General features: G+C 38.7%; 1 protein-coding gene across 1 annotated transcript in view; it reads left to right on the forward strand.

The window, feature by feature from the left end:
• Nucleotides 1–17072, forward strand: part of LOC141338159 (poly(rC)-binding protein 4-like) — a 34551-nt gene that overhangs the window by 3650 nt on the left and 13829 nt on the right. The window contains exons 3-8 of the mRNA XM_073843715.1: nt 403–435; nt 5029–5145; nt 10619–10750; nt 12128–12256; nt 13453–13527; nt 15915–15986. Coding sequence (XP_073699816.1) covers nt 403–435; nt 5029–5145; nt 10619–10750; nt 12128–12256; nt 13453–13527; nt 15915–15986 — 558 coding nt within the window. The remainder of the gene's footprint in view (nt 1–402; nt 436–5028; nt 5146–10618; nt 10751–12127; nt 12257–13452; nt 13528–15914; nt 15987–17072) is intronic.

Below are 17072 nucleotides of genomic sequence, written 5' to 3' on the forward strand. Positions count from 1 at the left end.
CATCCAATCGCCCTTTTAGTCCATCTAAAGACAATGAAACGCCAGTCGAGCGTGCAAAAGCAGGTTTCGGGATCTGCAGTCACGTTAGCTTCTTCTGTGTCGGAGATAGCGAGACACTATCTGAGGCTATCTAAGTGATTCATGGACTATTGATTCCCTAGTCAGTCCAATTGCGGGGACTTCGATTGGAAAACCTGTTCCCCAGAGGCCTATCCATGCAGATGCCATATTGCTGTGTAGCGAAGCAGAATTGATATTAATTTGAGCTATCTGTTCAACTAGTCAAACTCACTTTATCCTCCGCTATAAGACAGTCACTCCGGGAAAACAACATATCACGCAAACAAACGCGAGACAAAGGCAATAAGCGCTTTATGATCTTCTTTTTTTCTCTTCTTACAGAAAGGAGAGACGGTGAAAAGGATACGAGAAGAGGTAAGCCACATAACACTTATAAATGTTGTCTTTCTCAGAACAGATATTTCTTTGAAGCTAGCATGGCGCTACAGCACATAAATGTGGTATAAAGACACTGGAGCGTCCCACATAGGCTACATACGTCCTCAAAACAGTCGATGCCCGCCACATTAAAGCTGAAAGACTGCAGAAGACATGAATATTTAAATGAAGCCTTTCATCTGAAGGGCGCATAACGCACACACGCGGCCAACTCTAGTTCATTAGTTTGCTATGAATGCGTTGGTATTTTCAAGGTAGTTGCTAATAACAATAGCTTCCGGATAGAGAAGTGGGTTACCAAGGAGAAAAACCCTGGAGTGGGTGAGCATGTCCCTCTGAGAATAAAAAAAATTATAATAATGTTGTTCGACACTGATGATCAGTAGAAATTCTTCCTCAGCTCTTGTTCACTAGCTCGCCTCAACCTCTACCTAATGGTTTTTGCTTCCTAACAACATAAAATGTCAAAATGATTGTGTTTTTTCAACCTAATTAACAGTTTCGGGGGGTGGCAACTGTGAACGCGAGCTTGCGCATGAGGCATTCTCTATTGCATTAGTTGGGACACCGCAGGGGTCAATCCTGGGCCCGATAGATGTCATAAAAAGAAGGAATTGCCACTGGATGTTTTTCTCTATGTTGTTCTGTGCTATTATTAGCAGTGGGAGCTTATAGAAAGAGTTCTTCCCGGGGAAAAAGCTGTCATGTACTCACCCTGTGTCACATCAAATCCTTATGAGATATTTGGAAGAATGTTCATGCTGCACTTTCCCATACAACAAAAGTATATAGGCTCACAATAAAAGCAAAGTGAAGAAAAAGTACACCCTAATCCAAATCATTTGAAGAAAAATGCGACCCTGGACCACAAACCCGGTCAAAACCGGTCAATTTTGTAAAAATACAATTTATACGTCATCTGAAAGCTGAATAAATAAGCTTTCCATTGGTGTATGGTTTGTTAGAATCTAAGGGTGCAAAAAAATCTAAATGCTGAGAAAATCGCCTTTAAAGTTGTCCAAATGAAGTTCTTAGCAATGCATATTACTAATCAAAAATTAAGTTTTGATATATTTACGGTAGAAAATTTACAAAATATGTTCATGGAACATGATCTTTACTTAATATCCTAATGATTTTTGGCATAAAAGAAAAATTGATCATTTTGACCCATACAATGTATTTTTGGCTATAAGCTACAAGTATATCCATGCTACTTGGTTTTGTGGTCCAGGGTCACAAATGGGTTTGAAATGAGAAAAACATGAAAACCGCAATTTTGGGGGTAAAATATTTTAAAAATATGTCATTTAAAGACTAGGGTTTGGGTAACCCACTTCCAGAATAAAAATTCTGATAATTCACTCACCACCATTTCATCCAAGATGTTAATGGGTTTCTTTCTTCAGTCCAAAAGAAATGAAGGTTTTTGACGAAAACATTCCAGGATTGTTCTCCATAAAATGGACTTCAGTGGTGGCCAACAAGTTGAAGGTCCAAATTGTAGATTCAATGCAGCTTCAAAGTAGCCTGGGTTTCCCCATCCTGCCTTGCGCAGCGCGATTTTATTCACGCTTCTAGTCTAGTCTGGAAACCATGGACCTAATTTTCACCTAAGATAGGGAACCAATCACAGAACGGGGAGGGAGCAGCAAGACGATGACGCCTTCTATGCGACTCACCGAAGCAGTTTGTTACTATGGATCCAGCATGGCAGCAGCCGCGAAGTTATCTTTCGTGTCTACACCGGACGCGAGCGGCGTGACCCGACGCGACAAATGACATTAGAACCTATTATGCTGTCTACACTGGATGCGGCGAGACATGGCAAATCCCGACAGTAATCTGCTGCCGCGTTCTATTTATGACGTGCTCACACAAAAGTTTAAATGATTTGCAACGGTCGCCTTGTCGCGTCCAGTGTAGACAGACTTCAGCTGTTGCGGCGCGGCAACTGTCGCGTCCGGTGTAGACACGGTGTAGTGTTCGTAGTAGTTTAGAACGCAAGTTTATTTTGAAAAAAGAGCAACTTTTGGCGTTCGCTCTACCTACGTCATCCGGTATAATTGAAACGATTGGCTATGATGAACTACGCACATTTGATAGACATTCGTATCGCCCAATAAACGGCTCTGGACATTCGTAAACCACGCCTCAAATACGAGAAAATGAACATGTGGTTCCCAGACCACGAATCATGACGAAGTCATAACGTGGTCTGGCGTTAGCCAGGCTAGCTTCAAAGGGATCCCAGCTAAAAAAAAAAAAAAAAAAAGAAAAGAAAAGTATTTACTTTTTAACCACAAATGCCCATTTTGCACTAGTTCTGCAGTGCACGTCTGTGACTTCACGCCTTAAGTAATCACATTGGAAAGGTCATGTGTGAAAGGTCATAGGGCGAAAAACTCATTTTCAAAATTCTCATTTTCACCTAAAACTTGATGTTCATGTCTTTTTTTCTTCAGTCAAATTTAAAAATTAAATTTTTTGAGGAAAACATTCCAGGGTTTTTCTCCATATAGTGGACTTCAGTGGGAACCAGTAGGTTGAAGGTCCAAAGTTTCATTGCAGCTTCAAATGGCTCTACACAATCCCAGCAGAGAAATAAGGTCTTATCTAGTGAAACAACTGGTCATTTTCTAAAAAAAAAAAAAAATAAAATTAACATCTATATACTTTTTAACCACAAATGCTTGTCTAGCACTAGTTCTGCGATGTGCGTCCATGACTTCATGCCTTAGGTAATCCTGTTGGAAAGGTCATGTGCAGTTAGTTATACTTCGGTTCAAAAGGGTAGGGTATGGGCGAAAAACTAATTTTCTAATTTTAAAACAAATTCCTGATAATTTACTAACCCCCATGTCACTGAAGTTTTTTCAAGGAAAACATTCCAGGATTTTTCCTCGTCTAGCACTACACTCTTAAAAATAAAGTTCACGATGCCATAGAAGAACCTTTTTTGTCTAAATGGTTCCATAAAGAACCTTAAACATCTGAAGAACCTTTCTGTTTCACAAAAGGTTCTTTGTGGCAAAAGAAGGTTCTTCAGATTATAAAAAGGTAAGAAAGAGACGGTTCTTTAAAGAACGTTCGTTGTGGAACCAAAAATGGTTCTTCTATGGCAGGAGTTCTCAACTCTGGCCCTCGAGGTCCATTTTCCTGCAGAGTTTAGCTCCAACCCTAATCAAACACACCTGAACAAGCTAATCAAGCTCTTCGTCATTACTAGAAAGTTACAGGCAGATCAAGGTTGGATCAAGGTTTGATCAAGGTTGGAGGTAAACTCTGCAGGAAAGTGGACCTCAAGGGCCAGAGTTGAGAACCTCTGCTCTATGGCATCACTTAAAGAACCTTTTAAAGCACCTTTATTTTTAAGAGGGTAGCTCTGCGATGCACGTCCATGACCTCATGGTTTGTGGTTAGTTGTACTTCAATACTCCAATACTCCAACTCCAATTTCAAAATCATCCAACATTGTTGTTTTACCTTTTTTTGTAAGTGTTTGACTTTCTTTGAACGTTCGTGTAGAGTCCATTGAAGCTGCATTGAAACTACAAAAGGTATAGAAATGTTAGTTTTATTTTATAAAATGACAGGTCATTTCATTAGACAAGACATATTCCTCGGTTGGGATCGTGTAGAGCACTTTAAAGCTGCATTGAAACTGCAAATTGGACCTTTAACCCATTGGCCACCATTGAAGTCCACAATATGGAGAAAATTCCTGAAAATTTTCCTCAAAAACCTTCATTTCTTTTCAACTGAAGAAAGAAAGACATGCATTTTATAAATAATAATAATAATGTATAAATTGTATAAAATATGTTAGTATACTATAGCTTCCATAGACCGTTGACTAAAACTCGCTTGAATTTGCATGCTTTGCTGCATGATTGATAGAGAGCTCAGTTTAAATGAACCTGACAGTCAGAGCCCTGCAGTAGAATGAATCACGCAGCTCCGTCCAGATCTCTGCTGGAGACATCCACACATTTGGACAGAACACACACGATCCGCACACCTAACATAAGGCCTATGCGGGCGGAACTAGTTTCCCTGAGGAGGTCAGGTAAATTCGTGTTTCGCAGGCGTACATTGTGATTTTAATCTCATCTGAATCAAACATGCCTGTGTTTTCCTCGCAAAACCCCGGTTTAAAAATTCCAGAACAAATTGCCTAGTATTTTCCCGAGCGTCCTCTGAGAAATCTTATCCTGCCTGAATAGAAATGTCTTGCGGTGTATTATTTTTTCACAACGTTGAATACATTAACTAAACAGAATTTTTTTGTCGCGGTGTCTTGTGCGCCTTCATTATGGATTAAGGTGTTCAAGTACTGCTGGCATCCTACCTGATGTAGAAAAATAATACATTTTTATTAATTTATGTGCCTAAACATGCACAATTCTGAGGTTAAAAAATAAAAAATGCAATGCCATTATTTTGATGCATTTGAGCAAAACTGCTACTAGAATAAATGCATGATGTTTACTCTGTCTACTCTGTCTAGTCTATTTTTTCTCTTTCTCATTATCAACCTCCCATTTATTTACTATTCCATCTTTACAGAGCAGTGCACGTATCAATATCTCAGAAGGCTCATGCCCGGAGAGAATCATCACCATCACGGGCGCCACAGAATGTGTGTTTAGAGCCTTTACTATGATCACAATCAAACTGGAGGAGGTAAGTACAGCAAAACAACCGCTCTTGCATATACAGTTGAAGTCAAAAGTTTACATACACCTTGCAGAATCTGCCAAATGTTAATTATTTGACCAAAACAAGAGGGACCATACAAAATGTATGTTATTTTTAATTATTTAGTACTGACCTGAATAAGATATTTAACATAAAAGACATTTACATAGTCCATAAGAGAAAATAGTACCCCCCATAATAACCCCGTTCAAAAGTTTACATACACTTGATTCTTAATACTGTGTTGTTATATGAATGATCCATGACTGTGCGTTTTTGTTTAGTGATAGTTGTTCATGAGTCCCTTGTTTGTCCTGAACAGTTCAGAAAAGTCCTTCAGGTACCACAAATTCTTTGGTTTTTCAGTATTTTAGTTTATTTGAACCCTTTCCAATGACCGTATGATTTTGAGATCCATCTTTTCACACTGAGGACAACTGAGGGACTCATATGCAACGATTACAGAAGGTTCAAACACTCACTGATGCTCCAGAAGGAAACGCAATGCATTAAGAACCAGGGGTGAAAACTTTTGAAATTTCAAGATCAGGCTAAATTACGCTTTAATATTTTGTCTTCTATGGAACATGTACCTATCTTCTGTAGCGTCTGAAGGGCAATATGATATTTAGGCAAAACAAGAAAAACGTACACATCCCATTCCGTTCAAAAGTTTACACTCCCTGGCTCTTAATGCATTGTTTACATCTTGGATGGCTGAATCAAAAATGAACATTTATGAAGTTAAAACATGTTCCTAGTCCTAGATTTTAAATTAGCTAACACCACTGATTACTTAATGCTATTTAAAACCTTTTGAAATTTATCGCATCGTCGACAGACTGCAAATAACTGACTTCGGCTGAAACTAAATGGTTTCCAGATGATTTGCAGCAATAAAGTTGTCAGGACAAACGCATGAACAGCCTTTAACTCTGCGTGCTTAGAATTTCAGCAATTTCGAGACATGGTTTGTAAAAACAGCTGGATGAAAGATTCGTGGGTAGTTTTCATATATCGTCCGTCGCTCCCATAGCAGCGGGGTGCCTATCTGTTGTAGGATAACCTCAGAAATATCATTTGAGCCCCTACACGTTACATTCCCTTGGTGATGCCAGTGAACGATTGCTGAAAGAGACATACAGCTCTCAAAAAAAAAAAAAAAAAAAATGTGCTAGACTTCCCAAATCACGATGGGACTTTTGAAGCTGATGTGTGTCATGTATTTCAAATACCTTCTTGCCTGACAGCAACATTAACTGTATTTCCGAGCAATGGTACTCCTTAGCTAGCTACTAAAAGTACACAGTCGTTTATAGAAACATACATGCGTACGCGACACACATCCGTATATTTATTAATGGCATCAGTAGAGTTATATAACTGCCAGTCAATGAGGTGTGTCTGTCTGCCTGCAGCATGTCAGCTCTGCCCCCACCAAGCAATAATGAATCTTCTCACTCCTGCTAAATCCATTATGTATTTGATATCCTTTCATAGCAGGCAGGGTGCCATTCATTAAACATCTGTTAGGAATCTCCCTGTCCTTCGCACAACCGCGTTTCAGTACCCATAACGGAAGAGTCACCATAGAAACCCCTGAGGTGGTGGCGGGGTTCGTTTATGCCGAGCATATGATGAGCATTGCTGGTTGAATTTTACAAGGAGCTCTATTGAGGTCTGGCCCGGCTTTGATCCAGAATGTTTTCACCCGCTCTTTCAGTCAGCTGAGAACATGGAGGACATCTAAAAGCCATGTGTCAGAGTTTCGGATGATATGTGACAGAATAGACTAAGAATTTCAGAGCTTAGGGAGAAAGTCTAGACTAGAAACGAGTCTTGTTTTTTTGAAGATAAAAATCCACAAGACATGTCATGAGACACTAAGATACAAGGTCCCATTCAGTAATAACTGCACATGGTTTATATGTGCAAACGTAATATTTGTGTCATTGTATTGTGTTGAGTTTATGCATTTTTATGTGAACGTAAGGCTAGTCATTAAAAAAAAAACAAGTTTAAATCATTGAATAATCATGTTATGCCTCTTACTGAAATATGCAATAGAAAACTCATGAAAGACTTACGTTATTTAAAAAATCCACATTGTTTTATTCATATTTAGGACTATGGGGGGGGGGGGGGGGGGCATCTAGCGTTTCTTGTCTCTGCCATTTGTAAGCTCTTTCAGTAGCTGTGGTCTACTAAAAGCCTCAAAGGCATCAGGGCTAAAGTGGAGAGATCAAAGACGCAGGTCTTTAAGAAGTTTTATTCGTCTACAGGCATCTTCCCATTCTTGCCTCCTTTTCTTATTGCTAGGAAAGCAGTGAAGACTTGCATTGCTTCTCTTGTTGCCCTTTGACTGAAAGTTATAACCAAAAGCCGCACAATGTGGCATTGTATCAGTATTTTATTTTTGAGTTGTGAATTTCTGTAAAAAAAGGGACATTTGACGTCAGAAATAATTGGGCCTCCCATAGTCCAAAATATTCATAAAAAAACAATGTGGGGTTTTTAAAGGAAACCCTGGGTATTATGACATGTTTGGCTTAATATAACGTAAATTATGTCTCTTAGTGAAAAATACACAATACAGAATACACAAGTTTGAAACTAATAGAAGTCTAAACGCCCTTGGATATCGAGTGAAATCCATGTGGAGAAACTCCCTCAGTGGCCACAGCTTCATGACAAGCGTTGGCATGTTTACATCCTGCCAGGATGGCATCTAGCATTTCTTGTCTGTGCCATTTATGAGCTCTTTCAGTAGCTGTGGTCTACTAAAAACCTCAAAGGCATCAGGGCTAAAGTGGAGAGAACGAAGTAGCAGGTCTTTAGGAAGTTTTAAAATAAAAAATAGCAGTAGGTAGCGCCTGTAGCTCACGGGTGCCTCCATTTGACGCCATCAAAATATTTTTAAATAACGTAAATCTTGTATGGGTTTCCTACTACATATTTCAGTAAGAAATTGTAATTAATTGTAAAATAATTACAAATTATTATTTTTAGAAGGTTAGATTGGTGTTATTGGTATGTGGAACTGGAACAGCAGAAGGCACTTGAATGGCGTTAAACATGTCTTGCTTTGCATCAGAAATTGTATTTGACTTCACCCGCATGCTGTCAACCCTGAGTTATTGTTGCATATGCTTTAGATCGCAGCTCTAAAACAGCTCCTTAGTTACATCAGATCAAGAGCGCTTGCAAATTGTCATAAATTCTGCGCCAAGACCCCTTTACTCAACAGCTAATATGCAAATAAGACAGAGTCAATCTGTTGAGAGTAATATCTAAATTGATATTTTATTATCCAGGAGGGTTGTTAAATGAGACGAGAGGGATGAGGGGTAAAGGCTTTGTGAGATGTCCTACATCAAGAATGAATCAGGGGAGTGGACATCCTTTAGTCATCGCTATTAAGACCGAGGCATATTAATATCACTCCTAATTCCACCGAGAAAAGACTACACAGGGCCACAAAGAGGTACTAGGAAGAGAAAGAAATAGAGAATATGATTTCAGTCAGACATCGGCAAGAAAAGATGCACAGTTTTCTTTTTTTCCACCTCCCCTTCGTTCTCTGGAGGATTCGGGGCGAGACGTTGAAAGAGCACAACAACAGTGTCTCCAAACCCCTAGCGCTGATGGAAACACTAAACAGAGAAGAAAAAGACTCACTAGCTCTACTTTCCGAGACGCCACTCGAGGCGTATTCATTCAGCTCACGTAGGTGAGGTCTGGGTTGATGGGCAGAGAGACAGCACACGCTATTTACATTTCAAACCCGGCAAGATTCCTGCTCCCCCCTAATTGATTGCAGCAGTGGTGGGCCATGATTCGGGCTGATATTTATTACCTGGTTTAATTAAAGAGAAAGCCTCTGAATCTGCACTGGGTGAATAATGGAAGCTGAAGCTGATTTCTTTTAGTGGCAGGAATATGAGATTGGAACGCTATTTGTCCTCCTGTACTTAATGAGAGAGTGTACCTTAAAGGATTATTTCACCCCAGATTTAAAATTCCTGATAATTTACTCACCCCTATCAAAGATGTTAATGTCTTTCTGTCTTTAAAGAAACCAAAGGTTTTCGAGGAAAACATTCCAGGGTCCTTCTCCATATAGTTTAATATGGAGAGTCTAAATTGCAGTTTCAATGCAACTTCAAAGGGCAATCCCAGCCGAGGAATAGAGGTCTTATCTATTGAAATTAATGAAAAAAAAAAAAAAAAATATATATATATATATATATATATATATATATATATATCCACTTTGTAAACACTTGGAAGGTACTTCACGTAGTCAAGCTAGTGCAAGATGAGCATTTGTGGTTAAAAAGTATATAAATGTAACTTTTTTTTAAAAAATTACCAATTTTATTGCTAGATAAGACCTTATTCCTCGGCTGGGATCGTGAAGCTTTGAAGCTGCACTGAAACTGCAGTTTGGACCTTCAACCTGTTGATCTCTGTTGAAGTCCACTATATGGAGAAAAATCCTAGAATGTTTTCTTCAAAAACCTAAATTTCTTTTCGACTACAGAATGAAAGACATGAACATCTTGGATGACATCGGGGTGAGTAAAAATGTGTCAGAAAGGGAGAATATCTAAAAGGTCACAAAATAACACCATAAAGAGGTTCCTACAACTTGTCTTATTCAGACATTCAGTAAATGTCTGAAAAGCTAAGCTTTTTATTAGCCTTTTGTTTTCATACCTTGCGAATGCATGTCACATCTTGATAGAGACAAGTGCGGATGACAGGTGGGTAAATATCGTTTAATTTGTTCATAAAAATCAATGGGTGTCTTCAACGGCGGTGCAACTGTGTTCAGTCAGCTGTAACCTTTTGTTAGCGGGGCACATCGATCTGCAAACCCTGAATAGGGAAATTGATTAAAGTGGCTTTGGTAAAGAACATTTCATCAGATTGCAATCAAAAGCCACGATGGGTCACTGGTGCACAATGGCATTTTCAAACCTTGGAACGAAGAGTGTACGTTAACAATCCTTGTGAGTTATGAGGGCATCCTTCAAGAGGGGAATCACCAGATTAACGCCTTAAATCTTGTTTAACAATGCCATCCTTTGTTTACATCCAAATAACTGATGCAAGTTTACAGCAAAATATAGGATACAGCAAAGTGTTGGCAGCACCCATTTTGTGTTTGGGAAGGCCAGAGCTGCACCTTGTTTTGATCCCCTCTAGAAAATCCTGGTTGAGCTGGTAGAAGTTGTCTTAGTAGCACAAGAATATCATAGGGCCAGTTCCCTTAGGGAATAACCTGGGGTTTGGTTACTTGCTCTAGGTTACAATGGAGAAGTTAAATCCTAAAACTTTTTAGCTACCAGACCAGATGCTTCCAAACCACTCTGAATCAAAGTCTTTACTCTTTTGAAAGTTGCCAGCAGAACTTTCAGCTAACACGTCATCCATTCTATGTTTGGCCCTCAAGGACTTGGCTTCTCTTGTGGCGAACGGCACAGTCACCAGTAAGCCTCCGGTCACGCTGCGGCTGGTCATCCCAGCCAGCCAGTGTGGTTCTCTCATAGGCAAGGGCGGCTCCAAAATCAAAGAGATCAGAGAGGTGAGTGCTTTTCCATATCCTTGTATCTTTCTTTCTTCCTCCCCAGGATGTCCATGTTAGGACTGCTTGCACCGTTGCATATTTCATGGCTTTAGATGCCAGTAAAAGCCCATTTATTTTACATTTATGGTCTCTGGGCTGTCAAGATGGTATGAGGTAATGGTGAATGGTCTGTCATGCTAAATTTGGAGTGTTCCGTAATGCAGTTGCAGGGGGTGTGGGGAAGGTTGCTGGAGTTGGGGGAATATCAAGTGCGTTAAGCTAATCAAAGCAAGAAAGTACGTTTTGAAACGGGGGTATGTTTGGTGGGTTGTTGGAGGCTTTCAAGTTAGCAGCACCAAGTAAACAGTGCATTTGAACGTTTTAGCCCTACCCTTTTGCTTCAGGGGGTTTGGTTAAGCAGCCCTTGGATTCAAGGGTTTTTTCCACCGTGGTTTTGATTTTAAATGTACGTATGTTTGGTGGTTTTAACCTAGAAACACTTCAGAGGGAAATTGCTAGAAGTTATCTAAATCTGATAAACTGTTTGGAGAAATCTTTAAAGAGAAAGATCTAATTTCAGTAAAGTTTAAAGGATACTCTCGTGTAATTCCAAACCCGTAGGACCTTTGTTCATCTTCAGAACACAAATTAAGATATTTTTGATGAAATCCAAGAGCTTTATGCCATGTTCAAGGCCTAGAAATGTACTAAGAAAATTGATAAAATAGTCCATGTGACTATTTTACTATCATTGGTTCAACCGTAACGTTATGAGGCTACGAGAATACTTTCTATGTGCAAAGAAACTAAAATATCGAGTTTATTCAACAATTTCTTCTTATTTGTGTCAGTCTTCGATGCGCATTTATGAGAACCATGAGTGCCACAATGCATTCGTTTTTGTTCTCATAGCTTCATAAAATTACGGTTGAACCACTAATGTCACATTGACTATCATCTATTTATCGATGTCCTACCTACCTTTCTTGAACAATGTAGTTGCATTGTTGGCTATGCAGAATCAGAAAGCTCTCGGATTTCATCAAAAGTATCTTAACTTGTGTTCTGAAGATGAACGAAGGTCTTACAGGTTTGGAACAACATGAGGATGAGTAATTAATGACAGAATTTTCATTTTTGGCTGAGCCTATTTCATTAAGGTTTGGGTTAATCCTCATTTTCCATTACCTCCTGCTCTTGGAGGATCAACTTCTTACCGAACTCCAACCCTAAATAAAGACACCTCAACCTTAACATGCTATTCAAGGCCTCACCTGTCAGACAGGTGTGTGGGAGCTAAGCTCTGTATGAAGCTGGCTCTCCAGAAGCAAGATTGGACAGACCTGACCTAGGTAAAACAGTGTACTAATGATCTGTTCTTCATTCGTGTGGCAGAAAACAGGGGCTCAGGTACAGGTGGCGGGAGATCTGCTGCCTAACTCCACAGAGAGAGGCGTGACGATATCTGGCAGTCAGGACGCCATCATCCAGTGTGTCAAGCTCATCTGCACTGTAATACTGGAGGTAATTTGACTCTGAGCAAATCCATTTGGCTTCATTAACATGAGATTTTTATGCATGCATTGGCCTTGAAAAACTGTAGTAGGTGAGTATTGTGTTATAGTCCTAATCTGCAAGACTTCAAAGGCTTCTGTGATTCAAAGACTGCATACTGGTTTTCAGTTTTAGATTTAGTGACGTTGATAAATGGATATGATAACTTTCTGGAGCCTAAACAGATATTTTGATTGCTTTTTGAAACTGTCAAATACTTTTCCCAAAGATACTTGATCTAACTAACTGCATGTTAAAAATCATTACTGTAATGATTAGTGAATGTGGTCTCTCAGCTCTCCCACAGCGTGAAATGCATTCGCTCTCAAATGGTTTTCTCTACACATAAATGGTTCAGAAAACGAACTTTTTTGTTCTGAATGTGCACTGCTCATTCTGTTTAATTTTTAAAGGACCAGATGAGGGGCAGATTGTTGATGGCTGCGCTGCCCATTTTAGGAATCCTTAGCTGTCTGTCTGCTCCGGGATGCAAATTATGCAAAGTCACCCAATGAATATTTAAAACGATTCTTTTTTGTTTGGTTGAGCAATTGTGCGAGATGCGCTTCACTGGGTTTCCATCACTTCGGCCTTATTCTGACCTCTTAATCGAATTACTTCCTATAAGCACATACAGTCAGTTATCAGTGTACTTTCATAAAAGATGTCCTTCAGGCCTAGATGACACCTTGTCTTGCATTAAAAGGCCAAGAGTCATTTTGTAAATGCGTTTTATCCCTTTTCGAAGTTAAAACGTAGGTTTGAACAACAGCAATAATGCTACTCAGAGAAAGAAAACATGCTCAAGGCACATTTTCAGCACTGCAAGTTTTCCATCTGAGGATGTCATGAGCAAGCATTAATAGCATTCTGAAATAATTTGGCCAAATGACTTCCTGCGAGAGGATAATGGTATGCTTTTAAGTGATCCAATGAAGAGCCAATCGATAAACGTTGCATTTGTGCGCCGCGTCAGCATTTCCAGTCATTAAGGTAATATGACCAAATGACTTTGCAAATGCCTTAGGTAAGAGCAACCTTGATTTGTTCGAGACGTTTTAGCGCCGTTGCCGAACAAGTCGAGAATGATACTCAAAGTTTAATACTGAGGGTGAATCTCTAAAGTCTTGGGTTTGAAATGAATAATTGCTGTTTTATGTTTGCAGTCTCCTCCAAAGGGTGCTACAATTCCGTACCGCCCCACACCTGCTCCAGGCACAGTGCTTCTTGCTGGAAATCAGGTAAAGATGCACATCAAATTGGTAAAACATTATATACTTTTCGTATAACATTCATAACACTTAAAGGTGCACTACAAATGAAGAAAAAACTAATCTTCTTGCCTTACCCCAATTCCTAATTGATCTTCTAATAATACTAATAATTGAAGCTGTCGAGTTGGATTGTGTAGGAATTGTCAGTTTTGTGTTGCTACGTCCATAAACTACAGCCGAGTACACTGTAGTGCACCTTTATTAAAGGAATAGTTCAACCAAAAATAAAAATAAAAATCTGTCATTAATTACGGTTTGGAACAAAATGAGGGTAAGACCTTTGTTCATCTTCAGAACACAAATTAAAATGTTTTTGACGAAATCCAAGAGATTTCTGACCCTGCATAGTCAGCAATGCAACGCGAGGCCCAGAAAGCATCAAAGACTGACACAGAAGAGAAAAAATTGATGGAAAAGGTCATTATTTTTGCTTTCTTTGCACACAAAAAGTATTATAGCTTGATAACAGTATGGTTGAACCACTGATGTTTGATGGACTATTTTAACTATGTCCTTACTACCTTTCTGGGCCTGGAACGTTGCAGGGTAATTAATGAGAGATTTTTTTTTTTGGGGGTGAACTATCCCTTTAAGTGTTAAAGGAATAGCTCACCCAAAAAAAAAAAACGGACTTGTAAATGTACTTACCTGTTTGACTTCTGCGATCCTACTGTGGAAAAGTCTGGATAAAGAATATCCTGGCCACTCTTTAAAACAATAGAAAATGAATGAGTTGTCAAATGACAATATGGCAAAACAATGCCAAAAGTGGTCCACAAATAGTCTATTATATTCCAAGGCAAATAATGACAGAATTTCATTTTCGGGTGAACTATTCCTCCAAGGCCTTGTTCACACTGCACACAAATCTGATTTGTTTTTCAAATCCAGTCTTCACGACTGGCTGTCCAAAGTGACATTTTGCAAAGAACGAAATTGGAATCCATTTGTTCAGACAGTATAGTCAATGTCTGGTACAGCGACATCGATTGTGACAGTCGTGACGTAGGTGTCATCACGATGCCAAGAGAGTTGTTTCTTTTACAGCTGAAATTAGCAAGTTGTCATTGTGGATGTCTATTATGGCTTCTCACCGTTGTGCTAAACTTTTACAGAATTTAACTGTATGTCTTTTAAAGTAGGAGTGTAGTTAACTCAGGCTTGTTTTTGCAGATCAGTCTAGAAAAAAATACCATTGTATACACCCTCCAAAAAAATTAGCCTGTGTGAACAAGGTTTAATTGTCTCAGATATAACCCTCATAATTAGTCCTGGGATCGAGCAGATCCAATTAACATTTCTAAAAACTCAAACCCCACCTGTAAATATGTTGTGTGCACTGAAAATACTTAATATTCGGTTAGATATAGTTGAGTTTCATAAAGCGCCTCACAGCTGACAGCATGCTGCCTCTATTTCCTTTAATAAAGCACGTTTGTCAATGAATGAAGGGTATTGGTATGAACAGTCTGCTATTATAAAACATTTCTAAGCTCGTTTGTTGTGTGTTCTCATTAACTGGACTGACGTCATGTAAACAAAGGATTGGTAACTTTTATTGATTAGGTTACACTGTTATAAATCTAATATTATATTGTGAGAAATTCTTACAGCTTCAATAGACCTTATTCACTGAATGGCATGATCAATTTGATTTTCGAACGAAAATGAGACTCAGGAATGGATGTGTATTCAAAATGTTTAAAAAGCGTTTATGAGTCCCAGTTTTGTCAGAAGATATATTTTCAGTGCTTCGACTAAAACCAGTTGTCAGATTTAATGGCTTTTGAACAAACTGTGTTTCCATCCTCCTCAGCCTTGTTTTCATCCCTATCAAATAAAGTATGCCATCTAGCCTGAACTAAGGTCTATTGTTCGGCTTTTTAATCTATCGTTTGCGCCGTTACTCACTTCACATAATTCTCTAACACATCTCTAGAAGAGAGCAGAGAGGCCGTTATGTTTATTCACGTTGACACGGCTATTCATTATCAACACTCCTATGCATGAATAACTGTAGCATTAAGATCAATCAGGCTCATGACTATTCCTCACCATTAAAAGTGTTGTGAAGTCATTCGCCAATGGTGTAATTAATTGGACTGGCTGAAAGTTTGATGCACGCACTTACGATACTTGATATATTTACCTGTCTGTCATGATGAGTAAGATAAATGTCTAATAATTAAATTAATGTTCATTGCTTCATCTTTTTTTTTTTTTCTTCATTAACGCTTTTCTGTCTGTAATCAAATCACGCCTAATGGTAATGACAGCGGTAACATGCGAGATATGCATATGACATGCGAATGAAGCCTTGGTTTGTGTCTCTGTCCCCTATTTGCCCTTTTAAGGTTTTCGAAACATCAGAGTTTGCGTCTCACCCGCTTTTCTCAGTGGCTCAGGGAGGGCTGGATCTGCAACAAGTGAGTATCATGTATCCATGACGGATAAAATAGGGAGCTGTGCTTCCCACTCTTTCTTTATTTGCCTCTTTCGCCCCTGCATGGAGATGGGAATTCTGTTCCCCTCTGTCATTCCTCTTGCCGCATGTTGCAGCCAGTGTCCTCCCCACTTGAGCAAGGGAGCGAGACTTATACAGCAATTACTGTTTTTAGACTTGAGATTGTTTTTCCACTTGACGTTCCATTCAGGCATGGCTTTACCCTCGACCCTCTGCAATTGTATTGATTTTTGCTAAGAATGAGTTTTGACTTGACTTTGTACATTTTTGTAAACTTTACAGGTATTAAAGGTAGGGTGTTCCCCAAGGACGGGTCTTTGGTCCTTTTATATTTGCAAAATTAAAGATTTAGTAATGAATAAATATTTATTGCGTTTTCATGTAGCTCTTATGAATAAAAGTATGAGCTCAAAAAAAAAAAAAAACAGTTGCACAATATTGCAAAATTGATGCACCCATACTATGCATGAGGAACTGTTGATTTTTCACCTTACTCTCTTGACTTAATTTTGTAAATTTGTGTAAACTTTACAGGTATTAAATATAGGGTGTCCCCCAAGGCTCTGTCGTCGGTCCTAATATGATGACAAAATTAAATATTTATTAATTTTTACACCAAAACTCTTACTTTTTTGTAGCTCTTAGACATACAATTATGAGCTAAACAAAAAAAAAAAAAAAGTAAAATAAAATTGTGCACCATATTACATAACGTATGCATCCACACTTCAAAATTGAAGTTGATTTTTATATTACTTTTTTGACTTGATTTTGTAAATTTGCGTAAATTTCACAGGAATTAAATATAGGGTGTCCCACAAGGCTGTGTCTTTAGCCCTATTATATTTACAAAATGAAAGGTTTAGTGATAAAGACGTTTTCATGTACAATTATGAGCTCAAAAAATCGTGCACAATATTAATTTATGTATGTTAATATTAATCCATACTTTGTGTGAGAAACTGACCAAAATGTAAGTTGGTTTTTCATCTTAATCTCCTGACTTAATCTCAATTTGAGTGAACTTTATAGGTATTAAATATAGATT

This window comes from Garra rufa, chromosome 7 (assembly GCF_049309525.1).
Source record: "Garra rufa chromosome 7, GarRuf1.0, whole genome shotgun sequence".
NCBI classification, from domain to species: Eukaryota; Metazoa; Chordata; class Actinopteri; order Cypriniformes; family Cyprinidae; genus Garra; species Garra rufa.